Source organism: Clinocottus analis, unplaced genomic scaffold (assembly GCF_023055335.1).
Source record: "Clinocottus analis isolate CAN_PGR_092001 unplaced genomic scaffold, fCliAna1.0.p SCAF_19, whole genome shotgun sequence".
Taxonomy (NCBI): Eukaryota; Metazoa; Chordata; class Actinopteri; order Perciformes; family Cottidae; genus Clinocottus; species Clinocottus analis.
The window spans coordinates 10285815-10311973 of NW_027175920.1; the positions used below are offsets into that span (position 1 = coordinate 10285815).

The 26159-nt window shown below is 43.6% G+C and overlaps 1 protein-coding gene across 1 annotated transcript in view; it reads left to right on the plus strand.

Moving 5' to 3' along the window:
- LOC137789212 (cytohesin-3) overlaps positions 1 to 26159 on the plus strand; it is a 27966-nt gene continuing 1807 nt past the window's right edge. The window contains exons 1-12 of the mRNA XM_068582535.1: positions 1 to 295; positions 12165 to 12247; positions 12617 to 12681; positions 13459 to 13525; positions 13633 to 13751; positions 15566 to 15646; positions 15762 to 15874; positions 17734 to 17882; positions 17995 to 18106; positions 22174 to 22250; positions 24060 to 24131; positions 24255 to 24409. Coding sequence (XP_068438636.1) covers positions 277 to 295; positions 12165 to 12247; positions 12617 to 12681; positions 13459 to 13525; positions 13633 to 13751; positions 15566 to 15646; positions 15762 to 15874; positions 17734 to 17882; positions 17995 to 18106; positions 22174 to 22250; positions 24060 to 24131; positions 24255 to 24409 — 1112 coding nt within the window. The 5' untranslated portion in view covers positions 1 to 276. The remainder of the gene's footprint in view (positions 296 to 12164; positions 12248 to 12616; positions 12682 to 13458; positions 13526 to 13632; positions 13752 to 15565; positions 15647 to 15761; positions 15875 to 17733; positions 17883 to 17994; positions 18107 to 22173; positions 22251 to 24059; positions 24132 to 24254; positions 24410 to 26159) is intronic.

Here is a 26159-nt window from a genome sequence, read left to right on the forward strand (position 1 = left end):
AGCTCTCTCACACCGCCGTCAGACACCTCTGAAATATCCCTCCAACAATTGAGAACCTGCCTTCAGTTCTCCACCCAGACTGCGGCTCCCTTTTCGGTCTCCTTTTCCATTAGTCTCTCGGTGGACACCTCCACTCCACTCCATCTGTCTGGCAGCGCACCGGCTCTTTGGACGGACTGTCAGCGGGGAAAGCGAAGAAGAAGGAAAAAAAAACCCCGTGAAACCCTCTAAATACACACCTTCCTGCCGGAGTGCGCTGTCACTGCTACAATCAATATGGACGAGGACAACCACGGTAAGGCTGTCTTTGTATTCTGCTCCTTTGCAGACCCACGTCGGTCTCCTCTCCCCAGCCGAGCGCAGCGATGGATGGACGGCATGGATGTGTGTGATTGTGTGTGTGTGAGAGTCAGGAGGAGACACGGATGTACGGAGATGCACGGAGGTATCAGGAAAACCAGGATGTTGTGTTTTTTTATTTTCATGCAAACCTGCCCAGAAAAACAACAACGACCTGATATTAAAGGAGCATTTCTCATACATGCAGTACGACTCTGTTGGTTTGGAGGTCTCCTGTCCAGGAACATGTCTAGAAACGGTGAAGTCATGGTTAAAAACCACACACACACACACACACACACATACACGCACACACATCAAAAATAAACAGGCAATTTGCTCATGCATGCACCTTTTCCATCTGTTTGATGTCTTGCTGTAAGGCTTTGAAGTTGCTCTCACTATCTCGTTGCGCTGTTTGAAGCCTCTAAACTGGTGGAAATTGATAAGCTATCTGACTGGCAGCCTTCCATATGCAGGATAGACCGAGCAGCATCTAAATCCTTTTACAAAAACAGAGAAAATAAAGAAAAAGAAGCCCCGGTTGTGATCTTCGAGTCATAAAGTGATACCAACAGGAGATTAACACATCATGATTAGGTTACTGCAGAAAACACGTTGAATGCACAAATATTTGGTGTAGAAAACATGCATTTTAGTTGAATAAATGCCTTTAAGGACAACAAGGGACTACAATTATTGCGTTGCATGCAGAAACTTACGCTACAGGTGGAGGTGAATACACTAAAGTCACGTCTATATACCCAACAGTGACTGTAGGAACAGTCGTAGAAGAGTTGGTGCCACACACCTGACTGTGTGCTGTTGTGATACTGTAAGTCTGAATGAGTTCAGCCCGTGCCGCTGCATGTCGAACCAGGATTCCTGCTCACACGGCGGCTGCAGCTCGGAGTCCCGTATCAGTTATTACACGATGTGTGTGCTGAAGCACACACGCAGGATGCTTCTGAGCAGATAATCCAAACCGCCTTGTGGGCTGAAGGCAATGCAGTGTAAACAAAAGGCTGTGCACTGATAACAGTTAGTCAGTTAAACTGTGAGAGATTAGCATGATACAGGAGAGACCCTCCTCACACACACAATATGTTCAGGTCTGAACTGTTGTACCTAAACCAATAAACTTGACCATGAATTGGAGTGGAAGTGAAGATGACCCAGTTTGGCCTATGTTAGTTAGACTTGTGCAGACATATGCAAGTGTGTAGTAACTATTCTCGTCTTTCTATCATACTCTGCATGCATTTAATTGTATTTTGGGTAAATTCCATAAACACAGCTCTAGATTCATGGACTCCAGAGGAAAATTGGTGATCCCCTGATGTTTCCTTTAGTGACAACTTTGGGCAAAAATCGTACAGAAGAATAATCAAAATCTGGGCCAAAAAATGGGCAAACTACCAGGAAAGTAGTTTAGCATATTTATGATTTGGACACTTCACCAGCTTTACTTTACTTTTCAAAGGAAAGGTTTTCCCCATGGTCTGAATGCTGTTTCATAAGCTTGTTGAAAGTAATATCACTCTGAAATCACAGCGCAGGATCTGATCTGTATCCTCTTTGGGACTCAAACCATGCCATACACACAGAGCGTGAACGGCCACAAAAAAAAAAAGCCGAGTTAATCACATGTTCCATCGCCATAGATGAGGCCAGTCAAAGAAAGAGACAGGTCACTGAAACATGTGACAGGATGTCAGAGAGCACAGAGGCTCGCTGTCTGTGATCAAACTGGAAACATACGCCACCAGCCCAGAGAGATTGTGTGCAGCGCCGTGCAGCATGTGAGAGCGTTATTAAAATAACTTACCATAAACGTTCACGTAATTAAGAGTTCTCATTCGCACGCTGGCTCTCTCACCCTCTCGCACGCGTCACTTAACATTGTTCACATGCACACCTTGATACACTCTGGTATCATAGCACGAGCACTTGAGCACATGAGCGCTATATTTGTCCCCACCAGTCACTTCCAGCTGCCGAAGTCACAGTTACACCTCACATCGAGAGCCAATTAATTCAGCGGTAATTGCTCGGGCAAAATAACACAAACTTACTATCATAACTTCATCATTTTGAATTGGGACCTGCAATATTTTGGATCAGGATGTGTCATATTTTGTTGTCTACAGCTGCTATTTTAATGTGTCCGATACGTATTTAATCAGCATTAAATATTGGATCAGGCATCCCTACAAAGATCAAGAGACTAACGAAACTTATCGTGCCGAAGCCATTTCGAGGGACCTTTTCGCTCAGTGTCTGTGAAACAGTCCAATGACAAGCTGTGTTGTGTAGCTCTGAGGGGCTGTTTGTTGCATGCATGCCAACACACATGTGCACATCATCCTCATGTGTGTGCATTTGGGACTTTGCTCTCACGTCTGCGCTTATACTCATGCAAACTATACAACATATGTTTGAAGTTGGGGCTATAATTTGTTCTGCACTAGTAAACCAAAGAGTATCGTAAAACAGATGCCACGATACTTTAGGATTAATACATGCTGTATGAACAGCGAAGGCTCCCACAAGCCACCTCTCACAAGGCTGAAACAGCATGTGGGGATTTTGCATTTTGGTGAACAGAGTTACTGATTAAGCCCGAACTGAGGAAGGGATGAAGAAGTTTCTGAACTGAGAGGCCTTTTGCAGATTAATGGAAAGCCTGCCATTGCAGTAAGGGACGTCTTTGGTGGAATGGCGGTGGATTTGCAGCAAAGGGAGACTGACCTGCATGCGTGTTTCTCAGCTAAACTTACTTAGACAATGAATTAAACTATAAACGGAGAGCACTGTGTTTATTTTCGGCTCTCAGCTGTAGCATGGAATTCATTAGTGCATGTTTACAGCGCTCGCTAATCAGAATTGGCGCTCTCTGCTCCGCTAACGTGCCACAGAGCAGACAGAGCCTGGCCTCAAAATGGATGAAAATCAGCAACAGGCTCGAAATTCGAAGTGTTTTTATTACTCACGTGTCTATTTTTAGCATCATCGTATAGCTGGATGGAGAAGTGGAAAGAACACAGAAGCAGAAATTGGCTGGAAAGCGGTTCACAAACGGCTGGATGGAGGCCATGCATTTTAACACTTGGCTCTCTTGTATTTTCTCTTCTGCTCTCTTCCTTAGAGAAGCTTTGTTATGCTGCAGTCAGGGGATTAATATGGGCTGACTAAATGTCTGTTTTGGGAGTTTGGGATATTAAAACGTTGCAATAAATAGAATTCACCTTTACAAAAAAAAGGGTCTTGCACCTAAAATACGTCTTGTGTTTGTGGGTTCAGACGCCACAAAATGTGCTGAAATGTTTGTTAATGGGCTTTCGTTGACCATATTTCCTGTGTGAGTGTTGTGATAACCCTGCAGTGTCAATCAACGCTCTTCTGTCTATCTGACCGTGGGAAAAGTTGAATGTGAAAGGCCTTTCCTTCAATTCTTCTATTCTCTTTGGACTGAACGTGTGAGTGTGCGCTGAAATAACAAATCGTATTTGACTGCAGCACTTTCTGTTTTGTCTGTAGGGGCCTTTTTAATGGTGCTCACATTGCAGTATCTGTGTGCAGTAGCACGCCTCGGCTTTTTGATTGGCAATATCTCCAGTGGAAAGAGAAATTGTCGCCTTTCTTCCCCGCATTTCTTGTGAAACCTTCTCAAACTTGCTGGACATCTGACTGTGTGCAATTATTTCACATCCCATTCACCCAGCAGGCATGAAACCAAAGCTCGGGTGTCTTTTAGGGAAACCTGAATCAACACTTTGTATGTGTGAGTTTTTGGCGCCTAGTGCTGGAGTTCTGAGGGGGATTAGCTGGTAAGAAGAGGAAGTTTGTGTGATTAGGGTACGGTTTGTTGTGGCTGTAGGGTGAGTGTGTGGGAGGACATCAGTCAGTCACTAGCTGTAATTTGCTCAGGGAGTCTGGCTGGCTTATTGTAAGTGGTTGGTGCTGAAGGGCTGGATAGCCGCAGAACAGCGTTCAGACACATGTGTCTCTCGACATCTACATCTTTCTTCCACCTAACGGCTCCTTGAAGACCATAAATAAAACAATCACACATCCAATTAGTTGCAGCTCAAATCATCTTTTTAAGACTAAAAAGTAAATGGATCACAAAAACCCCTTCCTTCCATGTGTAATAAAGCTACACATACGGATGCTGACTTAGCATATGGAGTATAAAGCTGGAACAAAAGAGACCTGTCAGTGACACAGACTACGATATGTTTTCGCTAGTTACACCAACAATTGGTTCCACAGTTAGCTCGTAGATCAAGTGATGGTTCGACATTTTGTCTTTTTTCTAAAAATGAAGCTATAGCCAAGTGGCGATAGCTTAGCTTTCCATAAAGACTGGAAACGGTGGAAACAGCTATCGGCTCCGACCAAAGGCAACACAAAGCGTGTGTGTTAACACGTTACATCTTGTTTGTTTAATTCATCCAAAAACTTGCTGTAATAAAGAACATGTTGGGTTTTTGCAGCTGGTTGTGTCACAGACATTTACGAGGCTGATTTTGTTTCCTCTCGACCGAGAAGTTTCCCCCCGTTTTCCAATCAAGTTTACCTGCAGCTGGCGGTAGCTTCATTACCATCAAGGCATGAGAAGAGTATTGATCTTCTCATTTAACTTTAATGAACAAGTATATTTCCCAAACTGTCAAATAATTAACCAGAACAAATACCGCCAACACTGCATGGTGATATATAGGTGTATCTTAAGCTATAAATCCTTTTTAAACCCTTTGCTTTTATGTGAATTCCTTCCATACTTCATACATCTGTTTTATTCACCTGGCTGCAGACATAATTCTCCCTTTGAGTATGAAAACATGGAGCTGGATTGAATTCACCACTTCCAAATTTCCTGTAACACCCCAGAAGCCTAAAATGAGTGTCTGCAATGTTTTAGGAACAGCGTGTCTCTTATTGCGTGTCGACATAAATGCCAGAAAATGTGCTAAAATGTACTCTTTACAATCTCATTGGTTGACCCGGCAGGCTGGCTGTGTTGTTTCAGGGCTTAAGGGGAGATTTGGAAAGAACAGAAATTCATTTTGACTGCCAAGATTATGGGTTTTGTGGTACAACATTAGAAGATTAAACATACAGTGCAGTATACCGCATGCAACCAGACAAACACACAAACACAGACAGTGCTGGCGCGCGACGTGCATGGATCGAGCCGGAGCTTGTAACAAAACTGCACTACTTCAATGTTGAGAGAGAAAACTACACATGGACCTGATTAGGAGAGAGAGACTGAGGAGGCTTCCCGACATGTTCCCATCACCATGGCACTACGTGTGTGTGTGTGTGTCTGTGTGTGTGTGTGGGCTTGGAATACAAGACATTGGAAGGCAACATTTCGGCTGTTGCGATAAGAGGTATGCTCTGCCTGGAGTTATTGCTCGTAGCTGTCCAGAGGGGAAGCTCTTTAAGCGCGAGACAGAGAGCAGATGGGAGACAAAAGGAATGGCAAATTCAATGAGCGGGAGTCTGGGAGGAGAACACAGACAGACATTAATGACAGCGGAGATGTACTACGAAGGTGGGAGAAGGGCAAGGAGAAAACAGGGTCCAGCTGAGCATACAGGCAGGATGAGGGAGGGGTGCTCAGAGGGAGAATCTGGAGGGTATAGCCGGGTGTTTCTTGGCTTCTGGCTGAATAGAAATGGTGAACCACACCAACGCCCAGCTCGTTCTCACCTTAATAACATGTACTGGCACTCTTTCATTTCCTGCACTTTCTTTTCTCTTCACGATCCAGAGTACATGTTCCCTCATGCTCTCGTCCAACAGAGCTGTCTTTGATCCAGCACGTGGCCACGAGGCAGGTCGACATTTAACGGGATCCATCTATAAGGAACTGCGAGACGAATCATTTAAACATTGAGTGTGGTTTCTGTTGTTACGGTCAAAGGTCGCTCCGGTGTCATTGTGAATGAGACAAGGGTTTTCCGCCGAAGTCAGTGTTTTTGCAGGCAGGCGCACAAACATCACAGGAACATCCTGGACCTCCAAGCCGACGCAGAGCTCCACGTCCTGGTCAACAGAGCTGCTCACTGGAAGGTTTGATGTCAGAGCCAATCATCCAGGTGGAGCCCCCCCGCCCCCTCCAACCCATCCCCCGCCATCACATCGCTGGCGTCTGCACGCTGTCAGCAACATCAGATATGTCAAAATGTATTCCCTCTCATTCACGGTGTACAGAATGAAAAGCACCCATACAGATTTCAAAATTGCCTCCCAAGATAGATATCTTTTTGCAATAATGGAGGTGAGCGTGTTCCCCGTCAGATAAAGCCTTCGTTCATTCTGCTTCCTGTCAATCACCTGACGCCCGCAGGAAGCAACAGCCGTGTCTGTCAGGAAATGATCCCTCAAATATATGTTGCCTTTCAAAAATGATTGTCACATCCAGGTCTTCCATCCTTTGTTTGCGAGTGTGAATTTTACAATAACAAAATCTAGAGAATGCTAAAACAGTTTACTGCTATACGAGCAGCTATAGACTGTACAGAGGCTTTAACGACCAGCATTCAGACACATAATATTAATAATTTCCTTAGGTTTTGTATACTAAACGTCTACACCTCTCCTCTGAAATCGGCCTAAAACCTGGCTGATCATCTGCTGCAGTGAAGGAACAGGGAGCCACTTGGACTGTACTCAGCCTGTGAAAGTCCCTCATCCTGCCAGAAGAAACAGCATCCATCTAATCCATTCTCAGGCCGATCAAATCATCAGATTACGGTTACTTTGGCCGCCAGCATATGGCAGTGGAAGCCCCCTCAGATTCGCCGTTCATCGAATCAAATATTGACACAGTGCTGATGCTGAGCAGATGTGTGATATAAGGAGGACATTGTGTGCGGACCACCTCCTATGCAACCACACACTCACACAAATGCACTCACAGCAGGAGGTCCCTACCCGAAACTGCAGATTAACCAGAGCAATCAGCGTGAGGGCTCTTCAGCCGCCCGAGCCCCAGATTCTCCTCATGACCCCAGATGTAGTTAAAAACTAGAAGCCATATTAGCTCCCCGAATCTCTCTTCTCACGCAACCGCCCGGACTGTTATTCCTGAATTATTACTGAAAAGGCTGCAACACAGTGGAGTAACGCATGATTTCAACACTTTCTCATTCAATTTGAAAGGAAGTTATCGGTTAACATAAAATGTTTATTGTCCTACTTGGGAAGGACAATAATGATTCAGCAAACACAAAAGCTGCTTTGTTTCTGTTTTATTTGATTTCTGTTTGGTCTGTTCTTTCTTTTGTTCTTTCTATATGTGGAGCTGACGCGGTCAGTTTAACAATTTTGTTTTTCGACTGCTTAATCAAAAGAACAGTATAAAAAATGTCAATTAATCTTTTAAATATTTATTTCAAGCAAACATGCTGAACTTCCTCTGGATGCCACTTCTCAGTAGTAAGGATTTATTTCTGTATCACATGTGTTAGAAATGTCAATACATTTAGGTTTTGGACTCTATTATTTGTCCAAACAATCAAGGGTTTAATTGAGAAAACAATCTGCAGATTACACATTCCTTAAAATAATCATTCATTTGCATTTTCAGTCGTAACAGCAGTTTGAATTAAAAGAAACACAAAGCAGTAGATATTTATCATGAGGAGCAACAGCCATCACGGCTGAACAAACGAGTGCAACCTGCATGAAGTTAAGAGTCTTGCAATGAAAATGTAATAAATTACATTTTAAAGGGGGCTTAGTTGTTTTGCTCGTTAAGCTCTCATTTAGTCTTTCATCTGTCGTTCTAAAGAAAATAAAACCTGTCACTGGGATTTACTTTCCATATTCTATTCTAGAGCAAAGTCAAAGAGCAAATCACTAAAACTGAAACAACATTCAATTAAACAAACTACACTTCCCAAAGCTGCACATATCCATGATATTTACCAATGCTCTCTGTAATTTTTCAGTGTCTTAAATGTCTAGAAAGTTCTGGTCATTAAAGGCAACTAAAACACTAATAATGTGCAAGTCACAAATGGTTGCATAATGTTTTCTTGTTTTTGTCAGGCTGTAGTCTCAGTGTCACACCGCTATTGCCACGTGGCAGCATGCTGGCATGCTTTTTTGCACATGCACGTAGACTCCTGTGTGCGTGACCTTTCACCGTCTGCATCATGACCTCCTTCACCTCCTCACGTTGGCCTTTGTGCTGACATCCCAGCATTCCTGCTTTGAGGCTTAAAGCCAAAGTGCCTCTGCAGACAGCTACGCCAGACTATGATCGGCCGCATTTTCTGTCACATCATTTCATCACTGAGGCAAAGTAGCTTAAAGGCAAGGCCAGGCTGAGGCTAGTTGGCGGCAACATCTGTGTATATGCTGTTATACTGTACATCACACTTCCGCTGTGACAGACTCGTTTTGGGCTCACCGAGGGACCGGGAGGGCGAATGTGTGGGATTAGTGCCAGCTGGCCCAAGTGTGTATGTGCTCATGTGCGGTTCTATGTCTGTCTGTCTGTCTGTCTGTCTGTCTGTCTGTCTGTCTGTCTCTTTTTGACCCAGGCTTTAATACAGAGCATGTCTTCGTCTCCAGTTAGAGGATTCGGGTCGACTGGTTTCAAATTAGAGTCTCGATCCAGGAGAAACTTTCTTTGCATGTGCTGCTGGGCCGACCAGAGTAACAGGGTTATCATTTTTGTTTTGATTAAAGCTCCTCCACTTTAAAAGACTTTACAGCCGTTAATGTCGCCAGTCTAAAGCGAGTAGATCTCGACAAATCCCCTTTCACTCACACGAGTCAGTGAAAACTGGGAGCGCAGTGGTGTTAGGCGAGCGTGGGATTTTCCCTCTGAGCTCCATGTGCTTCGAGTACTAGTTATCGTTTCTAAAGGCCTTTACATCTGATTTGTTTTGCCTCTCTGTCTGTTCACTCTAACAAAGGGCTTAAGCGTATTGATATGTGACCAACATAAGCGTGGTGAAAGTTATGAAACGGAGGGTTGATGCAGACTGCTGTGGGTTTGTGTGTGTCTAAGTATCCCTGCATTAGTTTAAATGCCATCAAAGCCTCTGGTTTCAGTGGGTGGCCCGGGGACAGTTGTTAGTTTTGGGTGTGAAGAGCAGCAGGGGATTTACTCCTCAAAGTAGATTTTGAGGGATTTGGTTTTTAGGGCGGGGAATTATTGGAGCCTCTTGTTCTGTGGTGCACGTGTTGGTGTTTAAACCCTTTGGACCCTCTCGAAATGGATTTCTGAGCTTCCATATAGCAGAGGTATTTTCAGTTGGGCTTTAAGTGTAGTTTAAATGAGCACCCCACCAAATACAGCTATCACACTATTGGACAATCTGACCCACAGAAGGTCTATTGATTATATGAAGCAACGGTTTTAGTGGATTAACATTCAAGCGTTCAGTTTGAGCCAATGTGGAGGTAAAAACCAGCCCTACGATGACCTCTCTGCTTTGCTTTCTAAAGACACTAAACCTATTACCTGAATGAGTCATAGAGGGCCGGGGGGGAGGTGTGTTAATAATGTAATTGGTGGACCACCTCTGTAGAGGAGCTCCCCCACCACTAAACCAGATTATCTAATGGAACAGAAACCCTAACACTGGTTTTATAGTCCCTTCTATTATCACATGTGTGGCTTGAAAGCCATATATTACAGTATGTAATACAGTAAGAGATGCGTGGTTTTGAGGATAATAGCAATGCTCTTCCATTAATGGTGATGGGCTTTTATTAAAGGGAGCATCCTCTGCTTTTCATTAGATTTGGAATGAATCAAGATTGTAATCATGCACATAGTTACAGTAGAAATGTCCATTAGCTAATGCACGGCCTCAGGCAAATGGAAAACAAGGAGCTGTCGTCTTCCTCTCAGCAACATACGCACACATACAAACATCCATGCAAATGGATATTCAATATTGTGGCTCGTAATGTGTTTTTTCCATTATATTGACTTATATGCAAAATAATATTGACTGCTTTAGTCTGTTTGAAATCATAAAATGCCCATCACAAATTAACATATTCATATTGTTTATTTTGACCAAGCAATTGTAAAAAGACATTTTATTAAGTTAACTATCATAAACACAAACAAAACAATCAACCAACCTCATTAAAATTGTATGTCAAACATTTGACATTTAATTTGAATGCATTCTTGAGTTCAGTGAGTTTAAAGTGCCCTTGTTCACTTTCTTGCAAAGAGTTTGATGATAAGACTGATGCTACTAAATGTGAAGCTACACTCAGCAGCCGTTAGCTACATTAGCATAAAGACTAAACAGCTAACCTGTAGCCTTAGCTGTATCAAAGTAACAGCCATATATATTAATTGGACAGTCATAAGAGAAGTATTTATCTTCTTAACTAACTCTGCAAGATAACAACTGAAAGAGTATTTCCCACAATGTCGAACTTTTCCTTCAAACAGAGCGGAACAAAGCAGCTTTCACCAGCAGGTTAGCTTCGGCTTCGTTTGAGATATTCTGGAGGACAAACGGACGGATGCAGAAAGCTCCTCAAGTAGAAGATTGAAGAATTGTGTAAAACAGCCTTGAAACTTTTTGAGTACACTAATTAGCTTTGAAGCCACATTCAGAGCGCTTACAGTTGTATTGCATATTAACTGCTGTGAGGTAGCTGGAGGTCAACAAAGCTAATTAACTTTATTATTGTACTCTCAGCCATTGTGCATTTTTATCCCCTCGTCTTGTCGACTCAAAACATGGCCTCATAAATGGAAATCCCTCAGCTGTTTCTCCTGTTGTTTACCTGACCCTCATCACGGTGCTTCAGGATTACATGACCAGGTTAAGAAGGACCTTTTGTCTCAGCGTTAATGCGAATAATGTCTATGACAACGCTAAGCTCTCCTGAAACCAACTCTTTAACAAGCGCTTGAATTAAAAGTGGACTGAATGCTTCCTCTTGAGCCCAGTGACCTTGTTTTTCTTTAATTGGCTCTGTTTCCTGCCTGCGAGGGAAAATAACAAGTGATATATATATATATATATATATATATATATATATATATATATATATATATATATATATATATATATATATATGTAGCAACATGTAGGCACAAAGCTGCGACTGATAGTAGACGTGCCATTTTTCCCTTTGAGAGACTTGCGTTCTTCTGCCTCTAAGCTGCCTTAATGAAGCGAGATTGCAGAGAGAGGATCTTTGTGCTGCAGAGGGATGTAACGTTATTTTTTTTTTAAAATGTGCGTGGGGGAGAATGAAAAATAGTGAAAGATAGGAGTGGGATCAAAAAAAAGAGGAACAAGATTGAGACAGAAAAACAAAGCGAGGGGGAAGGAAACATTGAGCAGAAAGCAAGTTATCGTCCCTTCTTTTTGCCCGAAGCGGTGAAAACCTCACAAGGTCGCAGGCCGTGTTAAATTAGCAAATTCACTTTTAATGAAATACAAACGTAATCTGGATTGGTTTTATTAATAGCATGCCCCCCTGAGCCAAGAGGAGACGGAGGGGAAGTGGCAAAACCCTTTCAAGTGGAATAATTAAGGGCCTTCTCTCTTTCTCTAGTTAATTAAGACGAGCGTGCAGGCTCTTGATATGTGTTGCTTCTGCTGAACAAGCTGAAACAGTCGATGCCGCAGCAGCAGTCCTGTCACTTAACCGCATGAGGAGGAAGCGTCCTTTTCGATTTTCCCTCCGTGGTTGGGAACTCCTTAAGAACGTGTAGGTACTAGATTTGTGAGCAGAGTGGGTACCGTGATGCGAGCCGTGTACATGCGAAGGTTAAAGGTCTGCTGTGTTTTCTCCATCACATGTTTCAGTTCCTGAGGATCTGTCCCTGGAGGAGAGGGACGAGCTTTCAAACATCCGACGCAGGAAGAGAGAGCTGCTCGATGATATTGAGGTGTGTGTTTGCACATATGAGTATAATAGACAATGTTCAGCATACATTTGAGCTTCATCTCAGGAGCTGAGGCCTCTGTTTATTAGCAGTGCATTAAAGCTAATTTGATCGTTTTGTTGCTTCTGATGATTGTGTACTGTGTTGATAGCACTGCATTTTAATGTGGAACAAAATAGGAGTAAAGTACCTGTGAGTTAGTTATTCTGACCTGTCAATGCCTTTTGCCTATCTACTGCAGCGCTGCAGGTCTATTTGCATGCAGCACATAATGCAAATAGACCTGCAGTACATCATCTGTCCATGCCTTGAAACCTTTTTTCCAGTTTTAATTTAAAGAAAGAAACCAACCGTCTCACTCTTTTCTCTCAGAGGTTGAAGTTTGAGATAGCAGAGGTCATGACGGAGATTGAGCAGCTGACGTGTGTTGGAGAAAGGTGAGTCACTGAAGTTGCAGTTTGTGCATGTGGTGTGTACATCTCTAATATATCAGTGACAGAGTGTTCATCAAGTATTTTCAAGCACTTTGTGGCTCGACAACACGATGTGTGGGAAAGTCAAAAACTGAACATTATATTGTCCATTAATTTAACTAGAAACATCATGACACCAGGGCCAAAGCAATAGTCTTCACACTGTTCCGGTAATTTGAATATCTGTATAAATCATTTGTACATTTAGTTGAGTGATATTTTCTGTGCATGTTCTTATCCTTTGAAAGGCAGTAGTGTGCATCACAGTTTCTGTACATAACAGTCTAAGGGCTTTTTCAAAGAGAGTTTTGGATTTGCATGTTGGCATGAGACGTCAAAGCCAGTTGGATTACAAAGGTGTAAACTGACCTAGACGTAGCTGGGAAGGACGCCATTTTATCAAAAGCAATATTAGGTTGCCATATAGCTAACTGGTTGTTTGTGTAGATCAAATGTTGATTTATGGACTAGAAAGTGTCAAACCAACAGCTGCATGAAATAAATAATGAGAGTCAATGAGCAGCATACCGTATGTGCCCGCTGTCTCTGCATATGTTATTTCAGATTATCTGCACACGTTTAATGGGAACAGATGTGGCAGGAAATAAAACTCTCTGTTGGGACTTTAAATAACGTATATTGCTGTGTTTTGACGTTCAGGTACTTGACAATCTGTTATTCTCAGTGTTGTTTAGGGTTAAAACGTGCCAGAAACTCTAATTAAATGTGTTTGTGTTCTAGTAAAACAACCCAGAGAAACAAACAGATCGCCATGGGCAGGAAGAAGTTCAACATGGATCCAAAGAAGGTACCTCCCGCATCCCGTAACAGCCTCCGCTGTCTCTGTAGCCTTGAAAGGAAAGATTTTGTTCAAATGAGACAAACAACATCCTGATTTCTCCTTTTCGTTTCCAGGGAATCCAGTTCCTGCTGGAGAACGACCTCCTTCAGCACACCCCCGAAGACATCGCCCAGTTCCTCTACAAAGGCGAGGGCCTCAACAAGACCGTCATCGGAGATTACTTGGGCGAGCGGTAAGACAGAGCATCAATCAGTCTGCAGGAGAAAGTCCTTCCATGAGATTTATGCTCCCCCTGTGATTAGAGAAAGACATTACGGACTGGATTGATAGAGAGCATGATTGACTCCCTCCAACATGAATCTTTGAGTCCGTGTGGGTGTCTTGTCATAGTCCACCCATGCAGACTTATCACTGGCAATAAAAGATCCATGCAGCTCCTCACATCTCAGGCCAGACTGCTGGATGATGAAGAAGAAGAAGAAGAAGAAGAAGAAGAAGAAGAAGAAGAAGAAGAAGGGTAGTCCTGCAGTCAGGGAGATAAATGGTGTCATCTGAGGGGGAGATTACATAGTGTACAAGGACAAAATACAAAAAATACAAAAAAATGGAAAAGGGAGCTGCGAGAAGGCTGAGAGGAAGTAGAGCAAAATGAAACAGAAAAAGGTAAAAACATATTTTTACAACGTTGATATACATCTTAAAGAGGATCCTATACACATACAGCACTATCTAGACACAACGACAGTCTGTATTATCCTACCTCAGTGTATGTGCTGATTATGCAGCCGTAGACACACACCAGCAATGAAACACACACACACACACACACACACACACACACACACACAATGTGAATGAAGCTGAAAGTTGGGGGGGGGGGGGGCTCTTGGGACTCCTCTTGTTGCCAATAGGCTTTAGTCGTAGAGGATCATCAAAGAGGCCACCTACCCGGTGGAGATCACACTAAACACCGGCTGAGGGTTTACGCTCAGTAATTATCACTAATTGAGCTTATGCAGGGAGCAGGAACCTATCATTACATGCTGAGCAGAGAGGGAGATGAAGAGAGGGGAAAACAGGAGGGAAGCACACGTGAAAAGGAGGGAAGAAGAAGAACGACAAGAAGGAGAATAGATCGTGGGAGATGGATGTTGGTGATCGACTCCCAAATTACAAAACCAGACCTTTTTTATTGTTCTTGTGTAATTCTGCTTTGTTTGCTACTATATTTCACTCGTCTGAGACACATGCTGCATATATGCAATTTCATTTTTCACGAACAGCAGGCCACATTTATATTTCTTTGTGATAAATATACCAAAAGCAATAAACCTCATATATAACCCTCATAGGACAGGATTCATTTAGTTTGGCTGCAGACTCCAGTGTAGGCTTCAAGAAAGCCCCCAAACCATCGGCCAAGTAATCACAGTTATTGTTAAACAAGTTTGATGTTTGTATCCTGCTAGCCATTGCTTTCTGTACTTTTCTCAGCCTCTCCGCAATGTCTTTCTACAAATAAACCCAAAATGTTGAACAATACACATCACAGAGACGATACAGGATCAGTATCATGGCCCCTGAGGTACAACACACATGATCAGAGAAGCTGAGACCGCAGCCTGAGAGCAGCTGTTGACTTTTTCCTACAAAAATCCCACCAATGGCCAAACTAAATTCTGACCGAAAGAGCCTGTTTGGTTTAAGCTGTTTTTCATCAGCCCCCCCCCCCCCCCCCAACACACACACACACACCCTCAGAGTGGAGAAATACTCAGCATCCGGCAGCTGTTTCAATTGCTTCCAGACCACACGCTCAGCACCCGGTATGAATAAGGGCACAAACATGACAGGAATGCTGAGAAACAGGAATTCAGGTCGAGAAACGCTTTCATGGAGGAAATATGGTTTCCCTCACCCTGTCTTCTGGGTTCACGTCGTGTTGAGAGTTATTATTCTTGCTCTTTGAAAAAAAAAGGTTTCGCGTAGGGACACAATGATATTGGGAATCAGATTTGCTCACATGTATTTTTTTTCCCCCACCAGGGATGACTTCAACCTCAAGGTGCTGCAGGCGTTTGTGGAGCTGCATGAGTTTGCAGACCTCAATCTCGTCCAAGCGCTCCGGTCAGCACAACACATGGCTAAAAATACTGAGCAGAAAAAAGTTACAGCAGCCTTGACCACGCTGACTCCCTTTGGCATCACTGATGAAATCCCCTTCTCCTCCCTCCAAGTGTAGCCAGTTCCTGTGGAGTTTCCGTTTGCCAGGTGAAGCCCAGAAGATCGACCGCATGATGGAGTCGTTCGCCTCGCGGTACTGCCAGTGCAACCCCGGAGTCTTCCAGTCGACAGGTCAGACGCAGCGCAGGCTATACTGCCGTGTGAACTCGTGGTCCTCAACCTTTGTTTGTCAGGTGGACCCTGAGAGGCCGGTCAGACGAGCCTGCTCTTCACAACCTGTCCTGTTGCAAATGTCTTCTTTTGAATTGATTTCAAACTGGATGTTGATTTGACAATGTTGGTTATATAAGTCAATATTGTCACAATATTTTTTTCACGCATTTCCATCGAACAGTTAGTGTGTAGGTCAGTTTGGTAAAGTTTCATTTTACTAGATGTTTTAGCAATTTATTTATTACTTAAAGCAAATTAATTCATGTACGTTACCTACAGAAATATTCATTATTGATCCATTACTTTAGCTACTCCATTGCTGTTAATCTAGCTATTCATACTGGCCATTTAATCCATTACTTTTAGCCAACTGTTTCAACTTCTTTCTTGTTTCTTGCGGCATAGTCTTAAATCATTCTTAATTGCCACAGTGCTGCTGTTACAGCTGACTCCGTGCAGATTTCTTCTTTTTTTTTAAGCAAATCATAACTTCCGATTGTTTTTAATGAATTAGCTAATCTTTCCCAATGTGAAACAAAAAGTACCAAAAGTACCCTCCGGGATACAAAAGAGCAAAGTGTAAAAATCCATTATGTTGGACAAAGTCAATGCCCTGATAAGCAATTTAGCGTAATGTGCCGACAAAAGTACTGCCCGAGGGTGGAGGGTGCATTGAGTGATGGCCTGTATTTTTTTTTAATGCATTTCATTAAGCCAGAGTTTCTGTAACTACAGCTCAATGAGGATTAACCAGATTACAGTGACTCCAAATCACATCTGCAGAAGATGAGTTCAGAGTAAACAACCAGCAACCAACAAGGAACATCCATTATTTAGGAATCAGTACATAGTCTTGTGATGAACAACGCTTACAACTACATCGTGTATTGTATATCGTTGAGGGTGCATGCTCTGGCATTTTTGGGACTTTTTAGAGATATGGGGGTTCCTACAGACAGCGGGATTATGACGATCTCTGCACAGGCATGCATGTTTGTGTGTGAGACCGTTGTTGGTGCAGAGCAGAACAGCATCTTAGATCCATGAATGAAGCAGGAACCAAACACTGAGCCCATAAAACCATCAAATAAACCAGCGATCTTTGATCTCCAGTGGAATGAACAACCCATCTCTCTCTGTCTTTCATCATGCACATCGAGTTTTTTAATACACCGACACTCCTCTCACAGTTAAAGCGGCTGCCCTCGCCCCGTATTACACGCTGTGTGCAAAGCTCCGCTTTTTTTATCGAGTATTTTGTCCGTGGGCAGACAATAGACAGCGCAGGACAGCCAGGACCAAAGTGTGTCAGTGAGAGGAGGCAGACAGCGAGGAATGAATGATTCATTTAAAAGGCAGCCACTGGCCCGTGTGTGTCTGAACATTAACTCACAGCAGAGAGACAAAAGCCTCGCCCTCTCACTTTTGATCCCACTTACACCTCTCTCTCAAATACAAATGCAGCACAAAAAGAGGGATGCATTCAATTCAGTCGTTGTCTGTTCCTACCAGCCACCCAGCAAATTATTTTAAAGGAATAACAACTGAAGAAATCTACATTTAAAGGAATTAAAATTCACTTTCCAATCCTCTTGCGTATCTATAATAACAACATAAATAAATGTGTAAGAAAAAAAGGAAACAAGCAAAAAATATCCCTTTATGCCTCTTATGTTCCACCACACATACTAAAGATAATTTGTTTGATTGTCTAACTACACAAAGTAAATAATAGGAAAAGAATACAAATATTAGGAAAATAAAAAGACATTAATGACCTATTTTTCATCGATATGATTCCCTTTTGTTGCCCTCAGATACCTGCTACGTGCTGTCATTTGCCATCATCATGCTGAACACCAGCCTCCACAACCCCAACGTCAGAGACAAGCCCCCCGTGGAACGCTTCATCTCCATGAACAGAGGCATCAACGAAGGAGGAGATCTGCCAGAAGAGCTTCTCAGGGTGAGAAGTTGTCTGTGCAATGACTGATCTCTGTGTCATGACACCTTACAAGTGAAGTGTTTCTCTTACTGTTCACCTTTTTGATGAACACTGTCCCCTCACCTGTCTGCAGAACCTTTATGACAGCATCAAAAACGAGCCCTTCAAGATCCCAGAAGATGACGGGAACGATCTGACGCACACCTTCTTCAACCCCGACAGAGAAGGCTGGCTCTTGAAGCTTGGTATGTTCATTTAGACTCAAAGAAGTGACCTTGATTGTCTCGCTCTTATCATTTGTAAGCATACCCTCAATATCAGTGTTGCTGAGAAGTATCCTTTATGTTGTCTGTTTGTATGAAATGTGTTCATGGGCAACAGTGGCTGAAAATAGCCGAAGTTACTTAACTCAGAATTTGACAATTCAAGTATTTGCCGCAGTATGCTAACAGACACCAATTCCTCGAATGTGCTTTAATTTGCAAGTTTAGTGTAGAGGAACTTTGTTACACGAGTTGTAAACCGTCTTCATAGCGCAAACTCTCCAGGGAACGGACAACTTGATAGTCCAAAATGGAGAAATATATCAAGAGTGGTGCTACACCATCCAAGTCCAGCCTCACGAAGCTACTAGCGTGGCTGTAGCCTTTAAGCTTAACTTTAGTTGTGAGTCCTTTGCGCTAACACAGGAGAACAAAACTGGACATTAACGCTACATTCAAATGTTTAGTGAATGGAGGACGCATGTTGTCATTTTAAGTGACAACATGATAGTTTTCCCATCGTGAATACACTACTAACTCTGGCTAATGAGCTAGCTCACAAAGTTGTTCATGTTAGCAGAGCTGACTCTTCCCAAGAAATATGTATTTACTTAGTTGCAGATAAGTCAAATGTGGTAAAAAGCCATTTTAGTTTGCTCATCATTTCTGCTTACGCAGCTTAATTTCGGCCCAGAAACTGTCACCCTTCATGATGGTGCTCGATAAGATTGCGAGTAGATCTGTGGAGGAACTGCAAAGTGTCTTTTCGTCCCTCGTCCTTCATCTCGTGACCTCTCCTCTTCGTTTTGTCTCGTGTTGTCTCTCCTCTCACTGAACGCATGCTCCTTTCTCTGACTACTGGCATTGTGATTTTTGTGCTTGTTGTGTCTTTCAAAAATCCTTCTGTTTTTGGTTCCACGCTCCTTTTTCTCTAACCTCTCACACTTTCACCTTTTGTTCTGTTCTCTCATTCTGTTCTGTGACGGCTGTCCCTTCTTAACAATCTGTATTAGGAGGTAGGTAACGCTCCTTCCTCCATCCTTCTCGGTTCATCACAGAGTGTCCTCTCACTGGCATTGGCTGCCATTATCTCCTTAGCACACCGGGCCCCTGAACATGCTAGCCGCCTCATTTAATTGGCTTATTGTGTCAGAGTTGTTATTGGGTTAATAAGAACGGCATTGTGAGGCGACGGGTTATCTCATTCAAGGGCAAGGCGAGTTGGAGGTCAGTGATCTCTCTAATTCTGCATGAGGATTGGCTGCATTCCTCTTGTGGCTCTGGATGACGCAGAGGGCCCGTCTCAGATGGTGTGACCGCGGAAAAAAGACAAGATAACTGTCGACCACAGTGCACATTCCCTTTATTATTATTATTATTATTATTATTATTATTATTATTATTATTATTATTATTATTATTATTATTATTATTATTATTAATACCCTTTTCACTGATGTGTTCTATGATAACCAGATTTCTTTTTAAAGTTATACTAATCAGGCAAGTTTGAAAGAAATTCATATTAATTCAAGTTATTTGAAACCCCTCATATAGATGCGCAAATTAAAATCAAGATTGCTTTATTTTACTGACCTACTGCAGTCAGTGTTGTTGCTGTGCATGCAGACAATCCAGCGGACGTGTAATGTACACTGGAGAGTTACGGCGCTTCATGTTCAATTCCCTGTTTTTCAAGACAACTGATTTGAATCGCACTTGTTTAAAGGAACAGTGCGAACATTTGTGAAGTCTGCTCGATCACATTTCAGCTGAGAGTTAGAGGATAAGATTGAAGCCTCTGTCGTGTCTTTCCAATCTCTGCGATGTACGAACTCAAGCTGCTGGCTGTAACGTCAGCTTCACGTCTCGCTTATGATCGTGGGATCAATCTCCTCAGCTATCTCTCGGCAAGAAAGTGAAAACTCAAATCAAGTCAAGCAAACGACTGAATCAAACTGCTGCGTGCTTTAATTCCCCCTCAGAATAACTCTCACATGCGCCGCTCCGACTTTAATGGCGTTTGCCTCCTCGTGGGGTCCCTGAAACAAGCACCCGGAGATCAGCGGACCAGGTCGCCTCGTGCTTTGAACCGCTGGAGACGGCCCTGCGCGTCATACAGCTCCTGTGTGGCTGTGTAGCTGTCTGCCGGAACACACACGCTCAGCTTTAGTGAATGAATGTGCCGCTTGAGTCTGCGCTGTGGGGATGTGTACACCTACCGCTGCGTGGCTGGTCATGCAGTGAAATGAAGGAGACCCTCGCCTATTGTCACTCTCCTCCCTCTGTTCCTGTCCCACAGGCCTCAGTGTCCCACGCTGCTGCTCCTTCTCTTCCTGTACAGACCCCGCTCCCCTCCCTCCTCTCTCTCTCTCTCTCTCATTTGCTCATTATCCCATCAGCTGCACTTGTCACATCATTTAAGGTCCAGTTTTCCCCCATTAGTGAATTCCACGCTAATTTCAGCTCCATCAGCGGGCTCCCTGCTTTATAGGAGACTTTTGTTTTCTTTTTGTTTGAATGAAGCACTCGGGAGTTCAGTGTGATGTCTTGCTGCACTCCTATGAGGCTGTGAAGCTCCTTGAGATCTCATTACACTTCATTATTATCCAGGGCTGAGCCTGCTGCTATGCCTGAATCCATCATCATCATCACGTGTGAACAGCATGTCATAAAATAAAGTCATTTAAACATATCTTTAGGAAGGCCTTGTGTCGACCGAAGGGTCAAAACAGCCTTGTTGGTCTTGTGAGGAAACTGTCAGAGCTCAGCTAAGCTTGTATTCTGACAGACTAAAGAGACACGGACGGATGCAAACAGCTCCTACAGTCCTCCACACTGATTTGAATGCAACAGGGAGATCTGAAGTCAAATACTGTGCCTGTTGGGCATGCAAAGACTTTAAACAAATAAGCTGTGGACTAAATTACACCAGTGGGAAACCTTTTCTATCTTGTTTAACAGTTAAAAAATAGGAAATTGAGAGGTACAAGACTTTTAACTCCCTGTCACTTGTGCACATTCTTCCTCTCTGGAGTCTCCATGAAGACATAAGGGAGTGATAAATCAGCATTATGAGGATGCAAACATCCTTCCTGCAGTGGAAATCCATAATGAACGTCAGGTTTTCAGGATGAAGTCAAACATACGGCTAAATGGGATAAATAGCTCTTCAGACTGGCAAAATGAAACCAGACAACATTAACCAGACAATAGTAGACCACATTTTAAATCTTCATTACATTTTAATGACTTAAATGCAGCGAGTGCATCTGAAAGTAAACATTTCTCATAAATAATACACTACAGATTTTGGATTTGACTGTCGCTAGCAGTTTACAGTGCAATCTGGGTCAGGAGAACATTACATATTGATTACATCAGTAACGGCTGCTTTGTGCTCATTCTGTTAAGTCAGCAAACATGTTATTACGGGGCACACATTGAAATCAGACACATTGTGTTTTTTGGGGGATTACATAGGTAAATTGCATCACTGATGATGTAATTAACAGAAAATCCAATAATCCCGATAATCTTCTTTTATCTGAGGCAGATGGAGAGAATGAGTCTCTTCTAAGGAGTTCTCCTCATGTTATCGCTACATTCAGATGTTTCAATGTATCATCAAAATAAACTGTTTGGCTTCTCGTATTTACACATAATCCAAATTCAAACGTTCTCTGCAATGACCATTACAGTTTTCTGCCTCAGTTTTTTAAAATGTATTTTCAAACCAGGCTTTAAGTCAAGCTCACATAATCCGTCACCCTCATTGGTTGGACCAGTTGAGTGCACTCCCGCTGTAGCGTGTTTCTCCTGGAAGTTAACACTGAGCTGAACGAGCCCTGCAGCGCCCTCCGGCATCCATCTCTGGAGACTGGGAGGAGGTGCTGGAGGCCTCTGATGGAGCCTAATAGTGCAGAGAGCTGGTGATCAGAACCAGATGTGGCACGTGGAGCGATGGTCTCCTGCAGGTCGACCTCTACATGCACAAACACTGTCGCCTCTTTAGTTGGAACTCAAACGTTACGTTTTCTTCTCCGCAGGCGGCCGGGTGAAGACGTGGAAGAGACGGTGGTTCATTCTGACCGACAACTGCCTCTATTACTTTGAATACACAACAGTAAGTTTTATTGTGTGTCAGAGCGGACTCAATGCGGGTTCTTCTGCTGTTGATGAATTCCTCTCTTTGCAGATTACGCACAGAAAATAAAACATATTTGATCATCGGAGTGGACATCTTGAAGGAACATGCAGAGAGTTACATGAGAAGATGTGTAGGGGGTTTTTGTGTTTGACTATTTCTTGGCCAGGAGTGGTGACTCTCTGGAGTTTCCACTGGTTGCCAACTCATGGTGACGACATGGAGAAGCCAGCCAGGAAATTGGCCATCTTACAACCCTCCTTAAAACCAGAGACTCTTGTTTTTACACTTTGGGTTTGGTCCTTTTTTTTGGTACATACTCAGGCTTTATGCTTGGTTAAGCTAACAAACCGCCGGCTGTAGTTTCCCTATTTAACAGACAGAAATGAGTGGTATCCATCTTCTCATCTAACCCTCTGCAAGAAAGCTAATACGCATATTTCCAAAGATTTCTCAATAAATATAGTTTGACATTTTGTAAATATTAAATCTATTATTGGCAATTTAGCTTAGAGTGTGTAAATGACTATAATACAGATAGTCAGGTTAAGTTTAGTTGGATAAACTGTAAAGGAAGAAATATAAAGAATAAAGGGCACACATGTAATCTCTCTCTCACACACACACACACACACACACACACACACACACACACACACACACACACACACACACACACACACACACACAAAAGACAGAGGTCTTTTCCTTCCAGCTCTACACTTAAACAAATGCGGCCCCTTTGACCTAAATGAACCTCACTCCAGCAATTGACACGAGGCATCATAGGAAACATCTGCAAAGTCTACGACAAACATCTGGCGCCGCTAAGCCGCGAGCCAAGTGCCTCCCCCGGCCCCGCTGTCTGTCAACCCACGTGTCACCCCATTGCAGAGGACACCCCCTTCCCCAATCCCTCGGCGCACACACACTTCAGTGAGGGTACACACACTCCAAAAACAAAAAGGCGCACACACAGCCAGCTGTAAGCAGCCGTCCCAGGGCATTTCCTCCCCCTGCTGTGCCCCCTCATTAGTAGGAAGATGACAAGCAGGACACGAGGCTGTTCCTCAAGGCCCCCCCCCCCCCCCCCTCACATCTGGCCCCGCAGACACAAACGCTGGAAGGTGGAAGATGGAGGATGTAGAGAGCGCAGGGTTACGCCTCCCTCGGGTGCTGTCCCCTGCATGACCAGGACGAATAAAAACTTCAAGTGTGCTTTTACCGCCACCTTGATTTTTACTTTGATGGCGGCAGGCTCATTATGGAGAGATAATGGTTCAAATACTTAGCTTCGCTTCGGTGGGAATGAAGGGCGCCGGGTGTCGCGTTAAAAAAAATGTGTTACTGCGTCAACTTCGTGACATTAGTTTTGCTTCTTGCTGGATAAATAGTCATCTTGTAGATCTGGAACACATTTAATGTCTGGAAGAAGTTAAAGAGCATGCAAAGAAAGATCTTTCACTGAAGAAGCAGGTTTTTGTTGACGTGATTTATGGAACATGTGCACTTCGTTCAAAGAAAACACACTAGCACCGACGAATACAGTGGAGAGGCCTCATGTTTTAAATATGGGTTCAGTCTGATTTGATACGGATCTATTCTACGGACACAATGAAGCAGAACGTATTCTGCTTCTTTAAAGACTTTTGAATGAGTGATCTTATTTGGGCAGGATGCTTTCTTCATTACGTGTCATTGCGCCCTCTTTACACACTGAATTCATACGCACTGATGAGTGATGTGCTGATGCAGAGTGTGTGTGTGTGTGTGTGTGTGTGTTTCCAGGATAAAGAGCCTCGTGGGATTATTCCTCTGGAGAACTTGAGCATCAGAGAGGTGGACGAGCCCCGGAAACCTGTAAGAACCTGAAATTCAGACACTGTCTTGTCTCTCTTTTGCGTTTAAGTTCATACAGAGATCATGAACTTTGTAAACGAAAAGGAGATTGTCTTATCAATTGGTTGCATCCTGTTTCCCCAGAACTGCTTCGAGCTCTACAACCCCAGCCACAAAGGTCAGGTGATCAAGGCCTGCAAGACGGAGGCGGACGGGCGAGTTGTCGAGGGCAACCACGTGGTGTACAGGATATCGGCCCCCACGCAGGAGGAGAAGGAGGAGTGGATCAAATCCATCAAGTAAGAGACGCCGTGTTGGTGTGGATCCATTTACACTGAGAGGGCACTTAGCCAACGCCGGGCTGCTCCCTTGTGGGGCTCTCATGTCTGACCTTGACTGTGAGAAAGCAACACACACACACACACACACACACACACACACACACACACACTCACACGTACACGCTGGTGACTAAATGTGACTCTGTTTCTCACACTTCTACACAGATAACACTCAGAGGTGATTTCTGCTCTGCTGGATAAGCTTGCTTCCTTTTGATTGGAGCTCAGCAGGCACACACACGCACAGACACACAAGCGCAGACACACACACACACACACTCGGGCACTTTTCCTTGCTGCACTCTTCGAGGTGCTTCGGCTGCCCTTTCACCTGCTCCGTCATGTAGAAGCCGCCTCGTTCACCAGACAGGAGGGTGGAGGTGCAGCAGTAAATTGGGCTCGATGGGTAATTGATCAGCTCGCAGGTTATCATCCACTCAGCTTCAGCTAAACTGGAAAATGTGATCAATACTGCAGCAGAAATCGTATTACACAATGCCCTAATTACGTTGACATACACTTAGTATTGACATATGTTTATCCATTAAATGGAAGTGATGGTTCGTTTGGCTAAGTTACTGGAAATCTTGTTCTGAGGGAGGCTCCTGAACGCACCGTGGAAGTGATTGGAAAGAGGAGAAAGCTGGGAGATTTAGTCAGGTGACCTTCAGATCACACGCTGCCTGCAGCATGTCTCAGAGCTTTCAGTGCAAACGCACAAGTGTGAACCAGCGTTTTAGTCCGGCGGCGCTGGACATCATATTGTAAAAGCATTGTTGGAAGAATGAAATATCCGAGATTGGACTCGGCAGGACGGAGCTGTGCTGCCTCAAACACCTTCTCACTTGACTCAGCTGCCGGGGCGGCAGACTGTCCTGTGGTCAGCGGATTCACACTCTCACACACACTCACAAACACACACCCAGTACAGTGTATCCACGCTGTCCCACCTGACTCATCTGCAAGACTGGAAACTGCTCTTGTGGTGCGAGGTTACACACACAGACACACACACACACACACACACACACACACACACACACACGCGTGTAGGACTGGCCAGCTCAGCATGTCTACGGTTCTGCTGCTGGGAAGGCTGAGGGTTACTCAGCGTTGTTTTATTTAGTCACTTTAAGGCTTTTATGAGGCTTTGATTTTCCTACAGGGAGCGCAGAAGACTATGGAGCCGTTTAAGTCACTGGCCCAATAAAATAGGGACAAAGCAACTAGCTGGTGAACAAAGTGGAACATTTTTCAGTTGATTTTTCAGTTGGTGGGGACGAAAGCAGAGCAAAAAGGAGCGTGAATACCAGAGTGACTGACAGAAACACGACAAACAAATGACAACGCTGCTTCATGTTGTTGGCTGTGTAAGCAGGCAGCTGTTTGTAATAACCTGTCACACTAATCAAGAATAATTGGACTTACGTACATTTTTGATAGACGGCTTCCTCCTCTGAGATTGCTTTAAATTGACTAGTTGGCAACAATTTAAGTTGCTTTACTGGGTGCATTTTGTTGCTCAGTGTGTTGAAGGTGTAACACATCACAGTACAAGCCCAGCTTCGTGTTGATCACACGGGTTTCTCTCTAGATTCACCAGAAAGCAGTAAACACTACACGGGATGTGCTTTGGTTAAGATGCAGTGACTAATAGATGCAAAAACAGATCGAGGACAAATTAGTACAAAGATAGATGTCTTGACCT